The sequence below is a fragment of the Syngnathus scovelli genome, chromosome 21 (assembly GCF_024217435.2).
Source record: "Syngnathus scovelli strain Florida chromosome 21, RoL_Ssco_1.2, whole genome shotgun sequence".
NCBI lineage: Eukaryota > Metazoa > Chordata > Actinopteri > Syngnathiformes > Syngnathidae > Syngnathus > Syngnathus scovelli.
In genome coordinates this window covers 8,513,759-8,532,438 of record NC_090867.1, presented here as the reverse complement: position 1 = coordinate 8,532,438, position 18,680 = coordinate 8,513,759, and the positions used below count along the sequence as shown (strand labels likewise).

General features: G+C 43.7%; 4 protein-coding genes across 7 annotated transcripts; all 4 read left to right on the top strand.

The window, feature by feature from the left end:
• Window positions 1-774: 774 nt before the first annotated feature.
• On the top strand, window positions 775-5,608 carry LOC125991727 (protein FAM117A). 3 transcript variants are annotated; one of them, XM_068649510.1, is made up of 10 exons: window positions 775-871; window positions 1,005-1,154; window positions 1,226-1,434; window positions 1,901-2,007; window positions 2,690-2,803; window positions 2,928-3,044; window positions 3,289-3,417; window positions 3,483-3,666; window positions 3,733-3,880; window positions 3,942-5,608. In XM_068649510.1, exons 3-10 carry the CDS (start codon window positions 1,329-1,331, stop codon window positions 4,162-4,164), a joined length of 1,128 nt encoding a protein of 375 aa, XP_068505611.1. In that variant the 5' UTR covers window positions 775-871; window positions 1,005-1,154; window positions 1,226-1,328; the 3' UTR covers window positions 4,165-5,608. The 3 variants fall into 3 exon arrangements, with proteins under 3 accessions (XP_068505611.1, XP_068505610.1, XP_049616020.1); XM_068649509.1 differs by having other exon boundaries at window positions 1,901-2,040; XM_049760063.2 differs by lacking the exons at window positions 775-871; window positions 1,005-1,154; window positions 1,226-1,434; window positions 1,901-2,007 and adding an exon at window positions 2,049-2,356.
• A 130-nt stretch (window positions 5,609-5,738) lies between these two features.
• ndufa4b (NDUFA4 mitochondrial complex associated b) lies at window positions 5,739-7,329 on the top strand. The gene is made up of 4 exons (XM_049760070.1): window positions 5,739-5,906; window positions 6,593-6,681; window positions 6,774-6,834; window positions 7,064-7,329. The coding sequence occupies exons 1-4, from the start codon at window positions 5,859-5,861 to the stop codon at window positions 7,118-7,120; spliced, it is 255 nt and encodes an 84-aa protein (XP_049616027.1). The 5' UTR covers window positions 5,739-5,858; the 3' UTR covers window positions 7,121-7,329.
• A 255-nt stretch (window positions 7,330-7,584) lies between these two features.
• Window positions 7,585-11,011, top strand: cenpt (centromere protein T). Of its 2 annotated transcripts, XM_049760045.2 has the most exons (15): window positions 7,585-7,819; window positions 7,952-8,069; window positions 8,137-8,272; window positions 8,349-8,445; window positions 8,535-8,674; window positions 8,745-8,942; window positions 9,002-9,080; window positions 9,165-9,304; window positions 9,375-9,444; window positions 9,520-9,650; window positions 9,775-10,038; window positions 10,126-10,207; window positions 10,288-10,458; window positions 10,556-10,660; window positions 10,742-11,011. In XM_049760045.2, exons 1-15 carry the CDS (start codon window positions 7,734-7,736, stop codon window positions 10,872-10,874), a joined length of 1,950 nt encoding a protein of 649 aa, XP_049616002.1. In that variant the 5' UTR covers window positions 7,585-7,733; the 3' UTR covers window positions 10,875-11,011. The 2 variants fall into 2 exon arrangements, with proteins under 2 accessions (XP_049616002.1, XP_049616003.1); XM_049760046.2 differs by lacking the exon at window positions 8,745-8,942.
• A 131-nt stretch (window positions 11,012-11,142) lies between these two features.
• On the top strand, window positions 11,143-15,328 carry spop (speckle type BTB/POZ protein). Its single transcript, XM_049760064.2, has 10 exons — window positions 11,143-11,304; window positions 12,077-12,273; window positions 12,345-12,466; window positions 12,537-12,688; window positions 12,757-12,884; window positions 12,969-13,146; window positions 13,227-13,282; window positions 13,489-13,611; window positions 13,711-13,853; window positions 14,055-15,328. The coding sequence occupies exons 2-10, from the start codon at window positions 12,196-12,198 to the stop codon at window positions 14,197-14,199; spliced, it is 1,125 nt and encodes a 374-aa protein (XP_049616021.1). The 5' UTR covers window positions 11,143-11,304; window positions 12,077-12,195; the 3' UTR covers window positions 14,200-15,328.
• The last annotated feature ends 3,352 nt before the right edge of the window (window positions 15,329-18,680 follow it).

Genomic DNA, 18,680 nt, shown 5'->3' with positions numbered 1-18,680 from the left:
AGTTCAGTTTAAGGGCAAGGCTACTTGGAGTTGCTTAAAGAAGGGCATGGCATGTTATCTGGGCCTCCTTTTACAGTCCCACCATTGGCACACCCTTTTTGCACAGAGTCGGGACATTTATCTGTCACAATGCACACTGCAGCGTACACACAAACACACACCACCCCAAACCAGTCCACCCAGATGTTGTTCACACATGCATTTTGCAGGCCTTCAAATTCGGGGCGGGGATGCTTGTTACTATCAGGGGCCATTTTGGTTCTTATGAAGTCCTCCAAATTCCTGCATGGTGTGAAACTAAAATCATCACAGCTAGCCTACATCACAGTAATGATGTCAGAGGGCTGGATATACACAATTCTTTCTGGATTCCAAATAGAATTTGAAATTGGAAATCATGCAAAATGGCAGCTTTGGGATAGATTTTCAATTTGTTTTATTTCTGTTGATAAAAACTAAGTATGCAACTACATATGTTTTTATTCTCTATTGAATCATGTCTCCATAAAAACACAAGCACACTGCGACTTTTCACATTTTGTGCCAAAGTTCACCCATGAAAGACACGTATTTAAAGTGTTGAAAGTGATCCTTTAACGTGTTTATTAACGATGATGTTGCGTTTATATTACGTTCAACTGTATCAACAAGTGATATGAAACAAAGGGGGCGTCAACAACTAACTTCATCATGGGTGTTGGAGCGATTTGTGGAAAATTATCCAATAGGAAGGCAGCTCAAAGTTCTTTTAGCCAATCAAAAGTAAGAATCCCCCTCGAGTCCCGCCTCGCCCATAATTAAACCCACACCAGCGTGGCGGAGGTGTTTGGAGTCTGCAGGCTGAGCAAGCGGATTGTTCCCCTCGGAGCAGGTTTGCAACTTTCTAGGCCACCACAACCACCTCCGGCCCGCACAAAAACAATTGCAAATTCTTTGGAATTGAATAAGAAAACATAGCAGTCGTCGCTGTGTTGACGTTTTCTTTTTTTCCTCCCTCGTGGAAGGTGTCTGCTTCCTTGTTCGCCAGCGAGCTCAAAACATCTCCACATCCTCACAAAGAAACTTTGCTTGCTAGGCAGCTAACTCGCCAGAACACGACAAGAAAAGTGGTCCAAAGCTCATGACGAGCCACAAATAACCACTCGGCGTCGGAGGTAACTCTTTACCCACTCGTGGAAATGTCTACTCAGTGACTCTGGCGTGAATTTGCCTCGTTTATTATAAGCGAACAATCGAGGGATTGCAGCGGCAGTGCTTCCCAGAGAGCAACCCCCACTCCATCACCTTCCTCCACATCCGTCGCTGGTCCACCAACGGCTGCTGCAGGCATGTCAGGCCGGAGTGGAGCTGCTCTGGGCCCCCAGCCCCTCAAGGCAACCGTCCCCTATCAGCTGGCCAGCAAGCACCGTGCCAAAGGCAGGGATGGAAAGTCAGGTATGAGCCTCCCCACCTGTCACTCGCCATTGTGGAGGCATGTGAATATGCAAAAGTTGCAAAAATACTTTGGAGAAAATAATATATTCGAGCAAGTCTGCAGAAATACATGTGTAAAAATAGTACTGATTTACACTAGAAGTACTGACTGTTAAAGACTGGTCATGTCAAAAACATTGATTCAAGTATGCACATTCAGTATGCATTCCCAAATAAATAGTCTATTTGTGCATAAAATAAAGAGGTGCACACATCAAAGTATGTGCAGCAACATCTACTACATCACCATGTCGCCGTTTTTGATAGCATGGACATGCATTCACTAAATATCTTCTCATTCATCTTCATCAAGCATATTAAATTCTTATTTTCAGCTCCAGGTCAGTCAGTCCAAAGTCAACATTTTAATATTGGACTTGTCGTTCAAGTGCGATGTTCATTGACGCCAGTTGTATCCTGATGACAGCTGGAAAGGCCAAAGCGCAGCAGCTGAGTCCCGGCATGAGGCGGACCATGTCTCTGGACGCCATCATCGGCCCGTACCTGCAGGGCCACTGGCCCAAAGAACCGGACGTAAGCTTGTGTCGAACGGACAAGTCCACTCAGGTGCAACTTTTACTACTAAACGTCAATAGGAGTGGACTTTTCTATTTGAAATTGTAGGAATTTTCTCGCGTAAATGATGTGGCTCAGTTTGTGTTTACTCGCGGCGGCCCACGTAAGCACAGAACCACAGCCTTGAAGAGGTGTCATCTGCAGCCATCCTCTCTGCATGTTCGCTTCCTTTTTGCACCTATGACTACACTCGCGACAACCGAGTTCTAATCTCAAAGCGAGGATAATAATGCCCAGTGACTGCGTTCGGTCCAGGCCCAAACCATCGCACGCGTCAACATTCCTAACTGCTTGGAAACGACGAAAGGTATGCGCTTAATAATGTAAAAGAAGTGAAATGACTCACCCTTTGAAGACATCTTGACAAACTTGTAATCGAGTGGCAGCGGCAAGGTCACGCTTTTTGTAAGTATTGTTGGAATTAGTAGGTTGTGTAGTGTAAAGTGATTGGCTGGTAAAATGTCAATTTCATGAAAATAACTTTTGAAATTGTGTTGTGCTTTACTGTCGGACAAATTTAGGCGATTCACACTCGGTCGGAATATTGACAGTAGGCGAGATTGAATGCCTTGAAATAAATTGACACTGATGTTCAGTTAGAAATGGCATCTTGTGAACGATTTTAACATTTTGCTTCTAGACTCCTAACTGGGCCGACAAAACGCCCAGCAGGAGGGAGGACAACATCGACGACGGCGGCGTCATCGGACACAAACGCTCGGCGTCCTGGGGCAGCGCCGAGCATCTCCAGGAAGTGAGCGTTCGGCTTCGACACGTTCACATTTACATAAAGCAACTGAATGCAACTGTCATGAAACAAAATGGTCGACTGACTGACTGAAGATAACACTTTTTTTTTTCTTCCACCCCCATTGCAGATTACCAAACTCAAACAACAGCTGCAGCAGCGCAGCAAACCTGTCGTCTCTGGGGGGCACGAGCGAGAGCGCCAGCGTGGCTCATCTCTCGGGGGTTGTAACCTAGGAACCACTCAGGTGCTTCTTCCCGCTTCCGTCAAACAACAGCGTACCAAGGCTTGCACTGTACATTTTATTTTTGATATATACTCGAGTATCTTAATCGCTAAAATGGGAAAGCACAGGATGGCGTATCACAGGAAATGAAACGCTGAAGCAACAGGAAGGACACAACACCACACTGCTTCTGTATTTCAGCACAGCTGTTGTGGTTTTTTTATTTGTTTTTTTCTTCAACAAAAGATTGCATCTGTGTCTTCAGACTCAGCCCATTCCCATCCCACTGGCTCCCCTCTCCACGTTGGTTCCTCGGCTGCGCTGCAGCGTCGAGGGCCTCAACCAGGAGCTGGAAGGGATGTTCGTCTGTCAGCCGGGCCACCGGCAACATCAGGTGATGCTAAAAATGCCGCCGGCGTTTGCTCATTTTGCTCATTCGGTATTGATTGTGTTTTCCAGCTTCTGGAGGTTCCGGACGGCCACCGTGCTCCTGTCCCACCTCAGAGCTACAGCATAGGGTCTCAAAGCGACCCGGCTTCTATCACACCTCCCTCGCCGTCTTCCGCTTTGTCCTCACCGTACTGCTCTCCCACCTCCACCTCTCCGCTCATATCCGAAGACGGCCATCTGGACGTGCATAAAGGTAAGTTCCAAAATTGCGTGCTCCTTCTGTGACCTTGTGAGGTATTAACTGTCATCTTTACGACAGGTTTGGATCTCCTGTCTCCAATGTCGTCCCTGGGTGAGGCGGACCCCTTGCTGCTGATCTCCTCCTCGCCGGGACTCAATAAGAGCTGCTGCTTCCAGAGGGAACCTCCAGAGGGCTGCGAAAAAGTCCGCGTTTGCGAGGAGACCAGGTACGTCTTTGCAGGCCTAAGAAATCTTCAAACCTGTTAATGTTTTCCTTCTTCTTCTCAGCACTTCAAACCAGCAAAAAGAGGTGCCCGTCTCCTCCTGCCCAGACCCCAACAAGGTCAACTTTACCCCCTATGGGGGCTCCGCCTTCTGCCCCGTCAGCCTCCTCAACCCGTTGCTGCCGTCCATGGACAAGCTCTTCTGCAGCCTGTCCGTCAGCAGCAACCGCCTGGACCCCCCCGCCGCTCCCTCAGGCGAAGGCTGCACGCACGCCGACGCCATCTAATCAAAGCTCACATTTTTTCCAATAGTGGATGCTGTTGCTTTATTTTTAAAAAGCTTTTTTTTTTTGTCAGATAAGGTGTGAAATGTTTATTGGAGAAGGAAAAATCATTCTTTTGAAAATAGTCAATCCAAAGAGGAGCTACTTGTTTTTTTGTTTTTTTTAAAAGTGTGTGCGGTCCAAAGATTTAATTTTGGCCAAACATGTGCAAGAAGTGGGATGGTCTTAACGTGTTGCTGCTTGACTGAAACACGCACACTTTTTTGCCCTTTTTTTTTTTTTTTTCCAGTCCACAAAAGGTTATTTATCTGGCTCTCACCATCCTGTTTGTTTGACAGAGCACCGCTGGCGTAAAAAGCATGACAAATCACTTGGATTCTTTTCATTCACACTTTGATGATGGCTGGGTTACTTCAGTGGAAACATTCCTGCTTTAAACAGTTTCTGATATTGAGAGTGAGTGAGTCAGGGAGGAAATCAGTTCACATGTTGACGGGTTCAAAAAAAAACTGTGTGTTTAGAGAGATAGTTGACTACCTAACCAGTTTTAGTGGTGTAGAATTGTCATGTTGTTCTCTTCAAGTTAGTATAGTTGTATTTCCTGGTAGACACATTTGCACAATCGGAACTGCTTCTTTTGCAAATTATTTTTTTATGTTTTTGTATTTTTGTAAAGTAGTTTTGACACATTTTTTCTTATGTTAAATAACCTGCAAAATAAGCTAAAAAATACAAAACTAAAAAAAAAGCCTTTTAGTTTTGTCTTCATAATCAACACACGTGTTATGTGAAATATTCTATCGTATAGTTTTTTTTTTCTTTTAATGCACTTCCAGGAAAGGGTTTTTACACAAAGAAGATGACCTTGCTTCCATACATTAGTCTGGGTTTGTGCATGTGGCTGGAATAGTTAGTTTTCTAGTATGACTTCAATTTTGTATGACGCCAATGTCTCAAGCTCACTTTCATGTGTGTGGATGCTTAGGGGGGGAAAGTTGTGTCATCTCAGGTACTGTGTTCTGTCCACATGCATTAGGCCACGGACCGGATTCTTTTTTCATGGACTGTTGATGCATGTCATTAGTGTGGTGCCGGAATGCCTTAAAATGGGCAAACTTGAGGCTTCTTGCAGTCACTATCAGGAAAGAGTCACATATGTTCCCTTGTGGCTATGAGCAACATGTGGATGATTGAATGCTTAGTAAGTGCTTTGATTTTGTAGGAACAGTAAACAGGAAGTGGGACTGTTATCTGGATTTAGCCGTGCCCCCCCCCCCCCCCCGCCTACATTTGTCATAATCGTCTTACTTTTTATGCCCAAAATTGTGACAAAAATGTGAAAAAGAATCCAATTGTATCCGATTTCCAACAGAGGGTAAAGACATATTGCACATCTTTGTCATCCTTGTATGCTTATAATATACACGCTATGACGTCAAACACGCAATTTTTGTATTTTTTCTTGATGGTTGCCCAACTTGACAGTAATAGTTTAAATAGAGTTCATTTCGTCACGTCGCCAGCTGTTCCCCTCGGAGCGTTCTGATTGGCTGAGCTCCAAAGGGGCGTCACGTCTACTTCAGGGATCCTTCTGGAATGTGGGAAACGGGAAACGTAGCTTCCCGCAGTATAACCTGCCGTCACTACACAGGACCAGCGTTGCATTGTTTTAATCCTCGGAGCCGATCAGTGTCACCATGTCGATTCTCGGGACCGTCGCTAAGCAGCTCAAGAACCATCCAGCTGTGAGTGTTCTTTCAAATTCTACCCGATATGATATATGAAAAAATGACCCGGTGACATTGAAATTTATCATTGGTGCGGCTAAAGGACGAGTCCACAGTGCAGCACTGTCCTTGATTGTATAAAGGCACTCGTAAATTATATTTTGTGAAAAAAAATCCACAATCGGATTTTGGATTATTATATGCATTAAAATAATAATGGCTGGCGAGTAATCCTATGTAAAAATTTAATTCATATAGGCCCTGACAAGTGGAAATATAAATATCACGACAATTGTATATATTTCAATGAGCAAAATCTTTAAGCTAACATCGACGCTATTTCTAGTCCCAAAATATAAATTGATAAAAATAAGAAAGGTGTACATGATAGCTCCACAGCCATTTGCGTTGGTGGCAGCTGCACGTATGTATTGTAATGCACTGTACTTTCCCTAGATAAACATGACCTAAGGTACTGTACTTGTACAAAGACAAATCATATTAATGGAAGTTGTGCAAAATGAATTGTCTTATTGATTCTATTAAACAGTGAGCGATTATTGTGAGCTGTCAATATATGAGATATATTTCTACTGTGCTTTGAAGCCAAAGGTTTTGAAGAGGATCAATGTTTCTAGATTTTTTTTGCTTAAAATGTACGGTGCCAAACTTAGCATTGAACTTATGACCCTTCCCCTCTTCAGCTCATCCCACTGTTCATCTTCATTGGTGGTGGGACAACCATGAGCATGCTGTACCTTGGCAGACTGGCACTGAAGAATCCCGATGTCTGGTAGGTTCCTGACAACCGCACCCATTTGCTTAATTACAAAAATGTACATAAATGATTGAGGTAAAAAAAACAATCTTTTCTCCATTTGTTAGTTGGGACCGCACGAACAACCCTGAGCCTTGGAACAAAATGGAGGCCAATCAGCAGTACAAGGTATGAACAATTCCACAGCAAAATTAATGTATTTGTGTTTGTATAACATTTATTGTGTTATTTTTATTATTATTTTGTATTATTATTTTGTTTGTAGTTGTTTCCAGTCATTTCCTTCCTCCTTCTCATGGAGCTTCATATAAATTGCAGTCTTTTACTGCACTGCCATATCTTCTCGCTTATCATGCCTCAAAGTTCATATCACTTATTTGTGTGTGTCTCGTTCCAGCTTTTTACAATAAACATGGACTACTCCAAGATGAAGAAGGACAGGCCTGATTTCTAAGCTTGAAACTGTCACCCCCCTCATGGAGCATTGGCACAACACTGACTGATAATTAGTCAGCATATGCATTTAGTGTGAAAGTGGGGGGGAATCATTTATTTATCACTGACTGTATAACTAAAACAGGTACGCAACTGTTTGACTGAGTAATTGATGAGTTCATTTTAAACATTACTGTATTGTAAATTATTAAAAAAGATTGAAATTGCCCTTCTTGTTTTGTTGATTGATTGCAAGATTAAGATGCCAAATGTTGATATTTTGGAAATGTAGTATATACAATTGTATATTAAAATTAATTTAAGTACAAATAACGATAGCTGTCTTATACATTTGGATAAATTTAATAACCGTAATGCACGTTCACCTTCTGTAGCTGCAATTTCTATTTTGGCCACAAGTAGGCAGTGTTGCCTTTGCTTAATGCATAAGAAAAGAAGAAGAAGGTAAATATCGCGAGATTTATTCAAAAATAACGCGGGATCCTCAACACTTCCGGCTACTGACTAACATAAACAACTGCGTACCTTAGCTTAACTGCGACCTTTTTGTCGTGTACATACTCCGAGCAAACGTGTCTAAGCTCACGTAAACCAGCGGCGTGTCTATCAAGATGGATTCGACGGAAGATTTGTCTGCTCGTGTTCTTGTCAAAAATATTCTCAGTACGGAGCCACTCAGGACTCCCGTCACCCGCAGGTATACCGACTCCATTACTCCTCAATTTTCGAGTGTAATAATATAAATATCATTTGTCTTTTTGTTAACGACTCATCTTGTTTTCCTTAACCTTTTGCAATAAATAAAAACAACTTCTGTGTTTACTTTTAGTGTCTCCAAACAGCAGAGGAGCACATCAACACGTAGTAGCAGATCAAAAACTAAAGATGGACGTGCTCAAACTCCGCAGGACATCATAAGGCGAAGTATGAGGCAGAAGATGCGTGAGGTGAGAAAGGTACCTCACAGCTAACTTGCAGGGCTTGCCAGCTCTTTTCAACAACTTCTCTTTCTAGAGCATAACCAGCCAATCTGTGACACCTACAAAAAAAACGGCCTCTGCCATGCTGAAAAAGTCAAACACACTGGCATCAACTTCATTAGATGAGTCAGACACGCCGAGGCATCTTCTCATGAACATCTTGCAGACAGGTGCACGTCACGCTCCTATAAATACTCGCATGTTGCTATCAGGTTGTTTAATAGCATCCATTGCGGTGTTCTTTAGAGCCCATCAGGTCACCTGTGGTTCGTGAGGAACCTGCGCCAGTGGAGCCGTCGCTGCTGCCTTCAGCAAATGCCAGCATTGTTAGCAGCCATTCAAGGTTAACAATATGTGTGATTCTTGCTGTTTAGGCTGCCATTTTCATTTGGAATGTAAAATAATAAACAAAGAAACCGGTTATATTTTAAGCATTGAGCTGTCTGGGTTGGATCCGCCCAATCTAACGTCCGACCTCGAAGCGAGCGTGGCAATTGGACTGAGGAGGAAGAGACCGCGTCCCAGCCTCAACGTAACCGATTTTGAAGCACGCCTCAGAGAAGGCCATGATGGTAAGATGTTGTCATTTGAAACCTCTAAATGTGTGAAATGATGATGTTTGACTTATGCGGTATTCTTTAGAGTCCATCAAGTCACCTGTGGTCCGTGAGGAGTCGCAGCTCCCTTCAGCAGTTGCCAGCATTCAGCTGTCTGGGTTGGATCTGCCCGATCTAACGTCCGACCTCGAAGCGAGCGTGGAAAATGGACTGGCGAGGAAGAGACCACGTCCCAGCCTCGGCGTAACTGTTTTTGAAGAGCGCCTAAGAGAAGGCAATGATGGTAAGATGTTGTCATTTGAAACCTCTAAATGAGTGAAATGATGATGCGGTATTCTTTAGAGTCCATCAAGTCACCTGTGGTTCGTGAGGAGTCTCAGCTGCCTTCAGCAGACGCCGGCATTACCAGCAACAATCCAAGGTCAACAACATGCACGTTTCTTGCTGTTTAAGCAGCCATTTGTAATTTCAAATAATAAACAAAGCGAATCGTTTACATTTTAAGCATTGCGCTGTCTGGGATGGATCTGCCCGATCTAACGTCCGACCTCGAAGCGAGCGTGGAAAATGGACTGAGGAGGACGGGATCACATCCCAGCCTCGGCGTAACTGATTTTGAAGAGCGCCTGAAAGAAGGCCATGATGGTAAGATGTTGTGATTTAAAACCTCTAAATGAGTGAAATGATGATGTTTGAATTATGCGGTGTTCTTTAGAGTCCATCAAGTCACCTGTGGTCCGTGAGGAGTCGCTGCTGCCTTCAACAGTTGCCAGCAACAATCCAAGGTCAACAACATGCATGTTTCTTGCATTGATTTGTAATTTCAAATAATAAACAAAGCGAACCGTTTACATTTTAAGCATTGCGCTGTCTGGGTTGGATCTGTCCAATCCAACGTCCGACCTCGAAGCGAGCGTGGCAAACGGACTGACGAAGAACCGACCGCGTCCCAGCCTCAACGTAACCACCTTTGAAGAGCGCCTCAAAGATGGTAATGTTTATTTGACCAAAACACTTAATGATAAGGTCTACAAATCCAAGGCAAAATATTAGCAACACCTCCATACTGAAAACGAATTTTAGTCATACAATATGTTGGATCTAATCTTGTGCAGGCCATTCAGAAGTCAATGACGGAACCCGCCGAGCGAGCGCTTCCCACGCCCTTGAAAACAGGGGAGACTCGGAGGTGGACTTATCAAGCCCCGCGCAGGAAGAGGTTGGTGCCTCTCTCCATCTTCCTGAGATGAGCGACGGCGAAGAAAACAGCCAACAGCCCGATGAGGCGCCGCCTGCTGAGGTTGCCGATCCTACCGTATACGAGGAAGAGTCGGAGGAGGAGAACGACTCTGACGACAAAGACGAGCTGGAATCCGAAGGTCTCTCTCTGATTCAGTGTCAAGTGTTTAAGAAAAACAAAGTACTTATTAATATGGTGTCTGGGAATTTTTTTGAAACGTCAACAGAAATGGAGACTCCGTCATTCATTTGGGAGAAAGAGACTTTTCCCTTTCCAACCGCTCCCATTGTTGTAAAGCCACAAGCCAGGCAAGTCATGCTTATATATCACTTCCCTAAAAAAAAAAAAAAAGATGTCATTTTTCCTCTAAATGATAATCCCTCACCAGTGCTTCAACTGAAGATGCACCATCAGTCAAACCAAAGCAGGTGAGAAAGCGGAATAGAGGAGCACCGCAGCAGAAGAACCTTGGTCTTCCTAAGAGCTACCTTATGAGCACCTTCAGGCATTTTGCCAAAACCAGGGTCTCCGACGATGTTTACCCCGTCTTAAGGGACGCGTAAGTACCTGCAAGTATTTGGAATTAAATGCGGTGCACTGCGTTGACTGACTCAAAAAAAAATACTATGATATGGTATCTACCGTTTTTAAACTAGAATGGACAAATTCCTTGATCGGATGGTGGAGGACCTGGAGACATATGCCGCTCACGCCGGGAGAAAGATTATTGAGGTGGAAGATGCCGTTCTGCTGTTGAGAAGGTAGCGTGTTTCATTTGAGAGGTGGTTGTAACGTGTTGGTGGCATGCAACGTGTGAATTTGTTATCGTGCTCATGCTACAGGCAGCGTCACGTCAATGACAAGGTGCCGGTGGAAGTGTTGATTGAAAAATACCTTCGGATGGAACAGCGCAAGCTCCTCATCCCCGTAGCAACCAGCGGGAATGTCGTCGTTCCAAAAATGAAGAAGTATTAGTTTCTATTTGTAAAACCCAATAGTTTGCTGATGCAATATTTAAACCACTGATAAAATATTTTCACTTCCAGACTTCAGTCCGCATTTTTTGGAAATGTGATCCCGTGTTCATAATTTCATTAAATTGGTTCTCATAATTGTGATTTATTCTTCTGCGTACCACTAGAGAAAGCCAGTTATTTCTCTCAATACTTCTGTATTATAAGAGAAATGTTACATTATCGTCGAGTATAAACAACTTGTGATAACATGACTTAATTATTATTGAACTTGAGACAACCAAATAAGCATAATAATTAAGATTTATTTATCAAATAAGAACACTGGCCAAAGGAGCACGGCGCCCCTGATGACGTCACACGGCTCAGGTCTGCCACTTTCGCTAACAACAACACAAGAGCCCGGAAAGCTAGCGAGCTTAAAACAAGAGGTGAGACCGTCGATAAATAAGAACAAATCCGACACGTACAGGACGCCTGGCATTAAAACAAGACGCTGGAGCCCGTCTCGCCGTTTTTTCAAGTTGTATCTTGTGTCATTTACGAGGCGTTTTCGCCTGTCTAGGTGCCTAACTTAGCAGCTAGCTCGCTTGATTGGAGTTAGCTCGCGTGCTAACACTCCACCGCCACTTATGCTTCAAGATGACCTTATCATTTATTTCTCTTTTTCACCATTCTCACCGGTTGTCATAGTGGCTGAAATACGAAAAATATTTTCAAAACGGGGTCATAATTGTCAATTGTTAGCAGATTGACTACCTGCTAACTGCCACACACTCACACCTGTTCCCTTGTCAGATAAGTCGAGATGTTTTAAATATAATTTTAGATAAACTTTTGTAAGGTTACTCAAAAGAACGTATTTCGTAGTGACGTTTGTGTCCATAATGGTCAAACGTAATGTTAAATGGGTCCTCTTTAAGTTATGTATGTGTGTATTGTTAAGTATTATATCGGACAAATCATTGGAAGATAATTTCAGTCTTTCGTTTATCTCAAATAAATGAGATAATAAATGTGAATCATTTGAACTCTGGTCAACTTACTAATGCTAAAGCAATAGGAGGCTGCTGTCAAGGTGTGACCTTTTTATTACATGTGAGTTTCAGACTTCTCATTTCCCTAATGTGACCGCCTCAAAATAAAAGGTACTGATGGGCTGTCACAGTTTTGATTGATTCTGTCGTTATTCTGATCTGTAAGGGGGTGACCCGCGTCTGTCTCGCGGGTTGCGCTGCAGATGGACTATTGGACCAAGCGCTGACGAGTGGAAACGGTATTTCCTTCTCCAGTCGAGACCAACACCTTCTGTCACGCTGGCAATGTCAAGAGTCCCGAGTCCCCCTCCCCCGGCGGAAATGTCCAGCGGGCCTGTGGCTGAGAGCTGGTGCTACACGCAGGTAACGTGACATTGAGGACTTCGTAAAGACCTGCACAATTCCCTTCCACATGTGCTTTTTCCCCCCTGCAGATCAAAGTAGTGAAGTTCTCGTACATGTGGACCATCAACAACTTCAGCTTCTGTCGTGAGGAGATGGGTGAGGTCATCAAGAGCTCCACCTTCTCCTCAGGGGCCAATGACAAGCTGAAGTGGTGAGCGCATGAAATGAAGCCCTGCCGTTTTATTTTCTTTCCCTTGAACCACCTTTCCGACCTCCTTCAGGTGTTTGCGTGTCAACCCCAAAGGCCTGGACGAGGAGAGTAAAGACTACTTGTCCCTCTACCTGCTGCTGGTCAGCTGTCCAAAGGCCGAGGTCCGAGCCAAGTTCAAGTTCTCCATTCTCAACGCCAAAGGCGAGGAGACCAAAGCCATGGGTGAGTCCTTGATTTATTTTTTCTGTCGATCATCTGATGACGTGTTTTCGTCCTCCCTGACGACACAGAAAGCCAGCGAGCGTATCGCTTTGTGCAAGGGAAGGATTGGGGATTTAAAAAGTTCATCCGAAGAGACTTCCTCCTCGACGAAGCCAACGGTCTTCTGCCCGATGACAAGCTCACACTTTTTTGTGAGGTACGCTGACGTTGCCTCAAATTCTTGGCTCAGAATGGAGCCGTTTTCTTGGTATGATTGATTCGAGCTCATTCCGTACGGCAGGTGAGCGTGGTGCAGGACTCGGTCAACATCTCGGGCCAGAACACCATGAACATGGTGAAGGTTCCCGACTGCCGACTAGCCGACGAGCTGGGCGGCTTGTGGGAGAACTCCCGCTTCACTGACTGTTCTCTGTGCGTGGCCGGCCAGGAGTTCCAGGCCCACAAAGCCATCCTGGCAGGTAGCGAACGCTAGCGCCACACGCATACGTCAAAGTTATCCTCGACGTCAAATCACAGTTTCCTCTCTTGGTTGTTGCAGCACGCTCTCCTGTGTTCAGCGCTATGTTTGAACACGAGATGGAAGAGAGCAAAAAGGTGAGTCATCAGGCCTTCCGCTACCACTGCAGTTATTTTCATCGCGGGATCGCTGCGCTTTTTGGCAAAGCCCGAGATGAAATTGCGCCACTGCACTATGTGGGTGGAGATTGATTCTGCGGCGAAAGCCAAAATGCCCAAACAAAACAGACGTGAAATAGCGCAGGGCCGCAATTATCGAATCACCTTTTGTCTTCTCTCGTCAGAACCGCGTAGAAATCAACGACGTGGAGCCCGAGGTCTTTAAAGAGATGATGTGCTTCATTTACACTGACAAAGCCCCTAACCTTGACAAGATGGCCGACGACCTGCTCGCTGCAGCTGACAAAGTAAGGCCGCCCTGGAAGTTTACAAACCCACATGACAGCTCACGGGCACCTGAATCTCGATGACGCCGATCATTCAGCACGTCCCGCTTTCCTCCTCAGTACGCTTTGGAAAGATTGAAGGTCATGTGCGAGGACGCTCTGTGCACCAGTCTGTCGGTGGAGAACGCGGCCGAGATCCTCATCCTGGCCGACCTGCACAGCGCCGACCAGCTCAAAACGCAGGCGGTCGACTTCATCAACTAGTGAGTTCACGTGCTTTGTTTCGCTATTTCTCTCTTTGGTGTCTCGCCCGCGTTTTTCCAATGTCGCTCAAAAGCAACCCTCACGTATCGGACGGACCAAGATGTCTCCCATTCTGGATGAAACCAATTGAACGGTGTGCTTTATTCCCACCCCTCCGTGTGTGTGTGTGTGTCCCTCCCTTCCTCGCCCCCCCCCATCAGCCACGCCGCTGAGGTGATGGAGACAGCGGGCTGGAAGTCCATGGTGGAGTCCCATCCTCACCTGGTGGCCGAAGCGTACCGCTCGCTGGCCTCGGCCCAGTGCCCTTTCCTCGGACCGCCGCGCAAACGCCTCAAACAGTCCTAATGGGCCCTCGCCGCTTTCACACAAATGGCCCCTTAACGCCCACAAAAAACTGAACCATTTCCCCTCCTTTTTGCTGTTACTACACTACCTACAGCCCCCAACCCCCCCCTCCCGAGCTCCCCCTTCTGCTCCCCCTCGATCCAGAACCTGCTGTATTTTAGTCCCTTCTAAGGATGGAGGGAAGAGCAAGTAGGAGGGGGAGGAGATGCAAGTGGATATTTGTCGTTTACAGAAAAACAAACCTGCACTTTCCTCTGTGGCTAGTGTGGTGCAACGTTGCGCTTTTCTTTTTTTTTTTTTTTTTTTTTTACTCCCTCCCCCCACATTTGTGAAGACCGGAATCCTTCAACAAACTCGGACGCCAAGCGCACACGAGGTCTTTAACGTGATATTATTTCAGCTTCTGCGTGTGGCAAGGAGGCGAAAGAGGACACTTTAGGAGGAATTACACACGAAGACCCCCAACAAAAGACACCCAAAGGGCTAGTCAAATGGAGGGAAAAAAAAAAAATGGTTTTGTCTCAATGAAATTTGGGGAAAACTGCACTAAAAAATCCACAGGCTGCCCCCTTAACAATCAAGCATTACCAGCAGTTAAGTTGAACTACTGTAGGGAAAGCACAAATGGACTAACAAGCAGGACAAGTATACCCTTTAAAGATGCTTTATTAGCGACCTCTATTATTATTATTTTTATTATTATTATAAATCAAAGCAGGTAAACAATATTGAGTAGCATCACACAGCTCAATGTCATCGTTGTGTAACCGCAAATGAAATCCAAGGTCTCAACATTCAAAACATTGACGTATAACCTCCCAAAACACTTTTTTTTTTTATTATTTAAGATTTTATACCAACAGTCCAGATATTCTTTCTTTGCAGGCTTATCGATTGAGGGCCATTTAAAATGAATTGAACACGTTTTAATGTTCAAATGAGACCCGAATGTGAATGGAGAAGAAAAACAAAACAGACATTGCTCTTTGCCAGCGAGAGGAAAAGTCATTGAATTAAGGAACCATAGTTGTTTCTTTCCTGTAGATATTGTTGCTTTATGAGAAGTGACACTTAGTTGTTGCCATTTTTTTGTTCCCGAAAGAATAAACCACAACTATTTTGTATTGAATTCAAACGTCGACTGCTTTTTTAAAAACCTTTATTTCACATAGAACCATTTTTTATTTTTTATTTTCAAAATCTAATATAAAACACAATTAATGTTGCATTAGCATTTGGACTTTACAGTGTGGAAGTGTTAAACAAAAGTCACCTACATTGAATCATAATGATGCAATTCAATGCAAAACAAATATTTAAGGTGTCTGTCAGTTGTTCAGTTTGAACGACAGAGGGCAGCAACGCTCCATTACGCCCTGTAAAATCCAATGCAAGGCTTGACGTTGATCTTAACATAATTCATTTGAAAAGGACTCTAAAAGTAAAGCAGATCTATTCATTCTTATAATGCAATAGAGGAAAGAGCAGACAACAAACCTAGACAAATACTGAACATGTCCAAACATTTCAAGAAACAAGCTGTCGGCGATGAAAGGGGGCTCGAGTTTCCTTGTTTTTTTTTTTATCCACAATTTCCATTGTGACTGCCTGACACTGATGAATCTTCTCATTGTGCAGAAAATCCATCACTGCCATTTTTTTTTTTGTGCGTGTGAAGCCTACAGTAGAAATGTACACACTTAATATACTGTTATTTGCACACTCCGGAAAGTTCAGATTTTTCTTAGTTTTTCCCAGGTGATCTACCCAGAGGCGGCTTAGCCCTTGTAAAGAGATGCGAACCAAACCTCCCTCATCAGGTTTCTCACAGGTATGTCAAGTAAAGATTGTATGTATGGTCAGATTAGTCTGTAATATCTTAATTTCAGTTGGACAATGATAATAATTTAGTCAAACAATTGCTGCTATCTGATGTCAACATTTTCATTTCAGTGTCAAAAGAAGATATCTGTGCCAAAAACAGCAAATATTTGGAAAAAGGTACCTAATTAATATTCGATTTACGCTAGCGAGACAGAAAGCAAGTTTAGCAATTTTGTTTTTCTTAACAGATTTGTTTCTGATTGGACTGCTGATGGAAACAAAAGAAAAATGTATGACATGATATCGGTCAAAGCTGGAGAAGAAAAGTGCAAAACGCAAAGGTAAGTGACAGCTTGTAGACATTAATGTTCAGTTTTACATCCGAACTATAATTTGTCATGTTTTTAACCACTGCGATTTTATTTCTTAAGCTAAATTCACCCCCAAAATCATCATCAATCAATATTATTGGTCTGCGGAACCATTATAGCCAAATAAAATATGTTAAATGTGGATTTATATAGCACTATGTTGTGAAATGAAACATGTAGTATATGAAATTAAAACTGTACTTAGAACGATACCCTGGGGGACACCACAGGTGAGTACTGCACAGGAAAATGTGATAAAAATTGTGACTAGATTTAATATTACCACATTATTTTGACTTTTTCTTTGCTGCTATTTTTAAACATGACTGCAAGGCTCACTTCCCAGTATTCTAAATTTACATACGATGCTTTTTAAGTGAATTTGCAGAATCCTAATTAGGTTTACAATGCCAATTAGAGGTTGATAGAGTTTGCCATGGACAACAACCCCCCGCTTTTTTTTTTCCTCTTTCCCCTGTGTCATCATATTGTCTTTCCTGCACCAGAGCGGCCATGGGCTGTTAATCGACGAGCTTCTCCTTCCTGTTTGTGGTACTAAGAGGCTGAAATTAGATCTGTATCACCGAGCATACGAGATAAATTGGGCAGCCGATCGCTTCTAACTTAATCTGCTCTTAGTGTGTTTGGAGGATGAGCAAGGGTGGGCAACCTTCATGTTGGACCAGATCGACTTCCGCGTAAGCGCCCATTTGTTATCTGGTTATTTTTGGTTAACTATAATAAATTCGTGAGCCACACGAGGCTAATCGGCCACTCCCACGACAACTCCCGAGGGGGGAGCGAGGGAGTGGATCCCGATCTTTTCAGCGGCCCGCTTTTGATCCGACTCCAATCGCCGACACTTGATACTGCGGTCGAACCGGACAAATGAGAACAATGGACTTGATGCTTTTTTGATTTTGATCCTTTGTCATTTTTGTCGTTTTAACCCGAATTCATTGGGTATTTAGATTACAAAGCGGTACTTTGATTTAGAAATTGGATTCAACTGAATTTAATTACTCTACCAAATCAAGTTGAACTTGTCCATGTGCGCCTCGTAGTTGTCTGGAAACAATTTTCTTTTCCAGATAAATGCTATAAATCACCCAGCAGCCAAAAATGATGTACAGTAAAACACTTGCTTGCTTTATAACTACAAAATAATGAGCGTAAAATTGGAGGATAATGCTGTTGTTGTTGCGCGTTCGGTGTTTCTTAAGAGACCAATTATAATTATGCTATTAAAGCTTGGCGTAAACCGATGTTATGATATTTAAGATGATGTTTAATTAAACAATGTATTTAGCCCTCTCGAAACGCAGTTGTGTGCGCGCTAACCCAACTTAGCCTGCAATTTGGGGAGTGCCTTTGGCCTCCTGAGAAATAGTTACAAAATAATTCTTCACTTGTGATATTGGTCCCCCTCCCTCCGTATGTTTTGCATACACCACCTACAGACAAGTTGCAGCGCATTGCGCCGCAAGGTCTGCGCACACCCCCAAATGTGTTAACACACAAACCGAAAAATACCTCAACCTTGCTTGGCTTGTTCACGTCGCTTAAAGCGATTAACCCCCAAATAAATTTCAGATTTTATCGTTTTGTCCGTATTCATATTTGCTTCCCAGCAGAAACCCAAAGGGTATTATGAGTAATAAAAACACCCCCTGATTTATTTTTTTTTCCTCATGAAATTACAACTTTATCACAAACAGAAAATATTTTTTTTGCCCTGCCCTGGTCCGAATACGCCCACGTTGTTATTGTCACATACTTGTGGGCGTCTGCGCGAGCTTGTGCACCCCCTGGAGCGTCAAAACAATGTCAGATGAACGTTCTAATTCACTCAGCCACCCTCAGTGAGAGTTTGGCCGGCCTTCAGAAAGTCCTCGTTAGGCCTCGAGACCGTCGACTTGATCGGGGAAAGGATTTTTCCAACTGGCGTCTGGTTAGCAGACCTGAACACAAAGCATGCAGACTTGATGTGGCTTCACATAAAGATCAATTCGTTTCTTTTAAAGGCATTCTTCACTTACGACAACCTGCGACAAATAATTGGATCCTTTAATCATGCCCCGCAAAACCACGGCAAACAAAATCCTCGCCGGTAAACATCCGTAACCAGAGAACATTCCAAACATGGAACGCTTTAATTAGGTTGCATCCGGAGAGGTTGCAATAAATTCAACACACGTCGTCCTTCATATGGACTAATATAGCCGACATTTTATTGGTCCTTTTTTAATCGAATATCTTCGTCTTATTTTGTATTCTGTTAGCGTG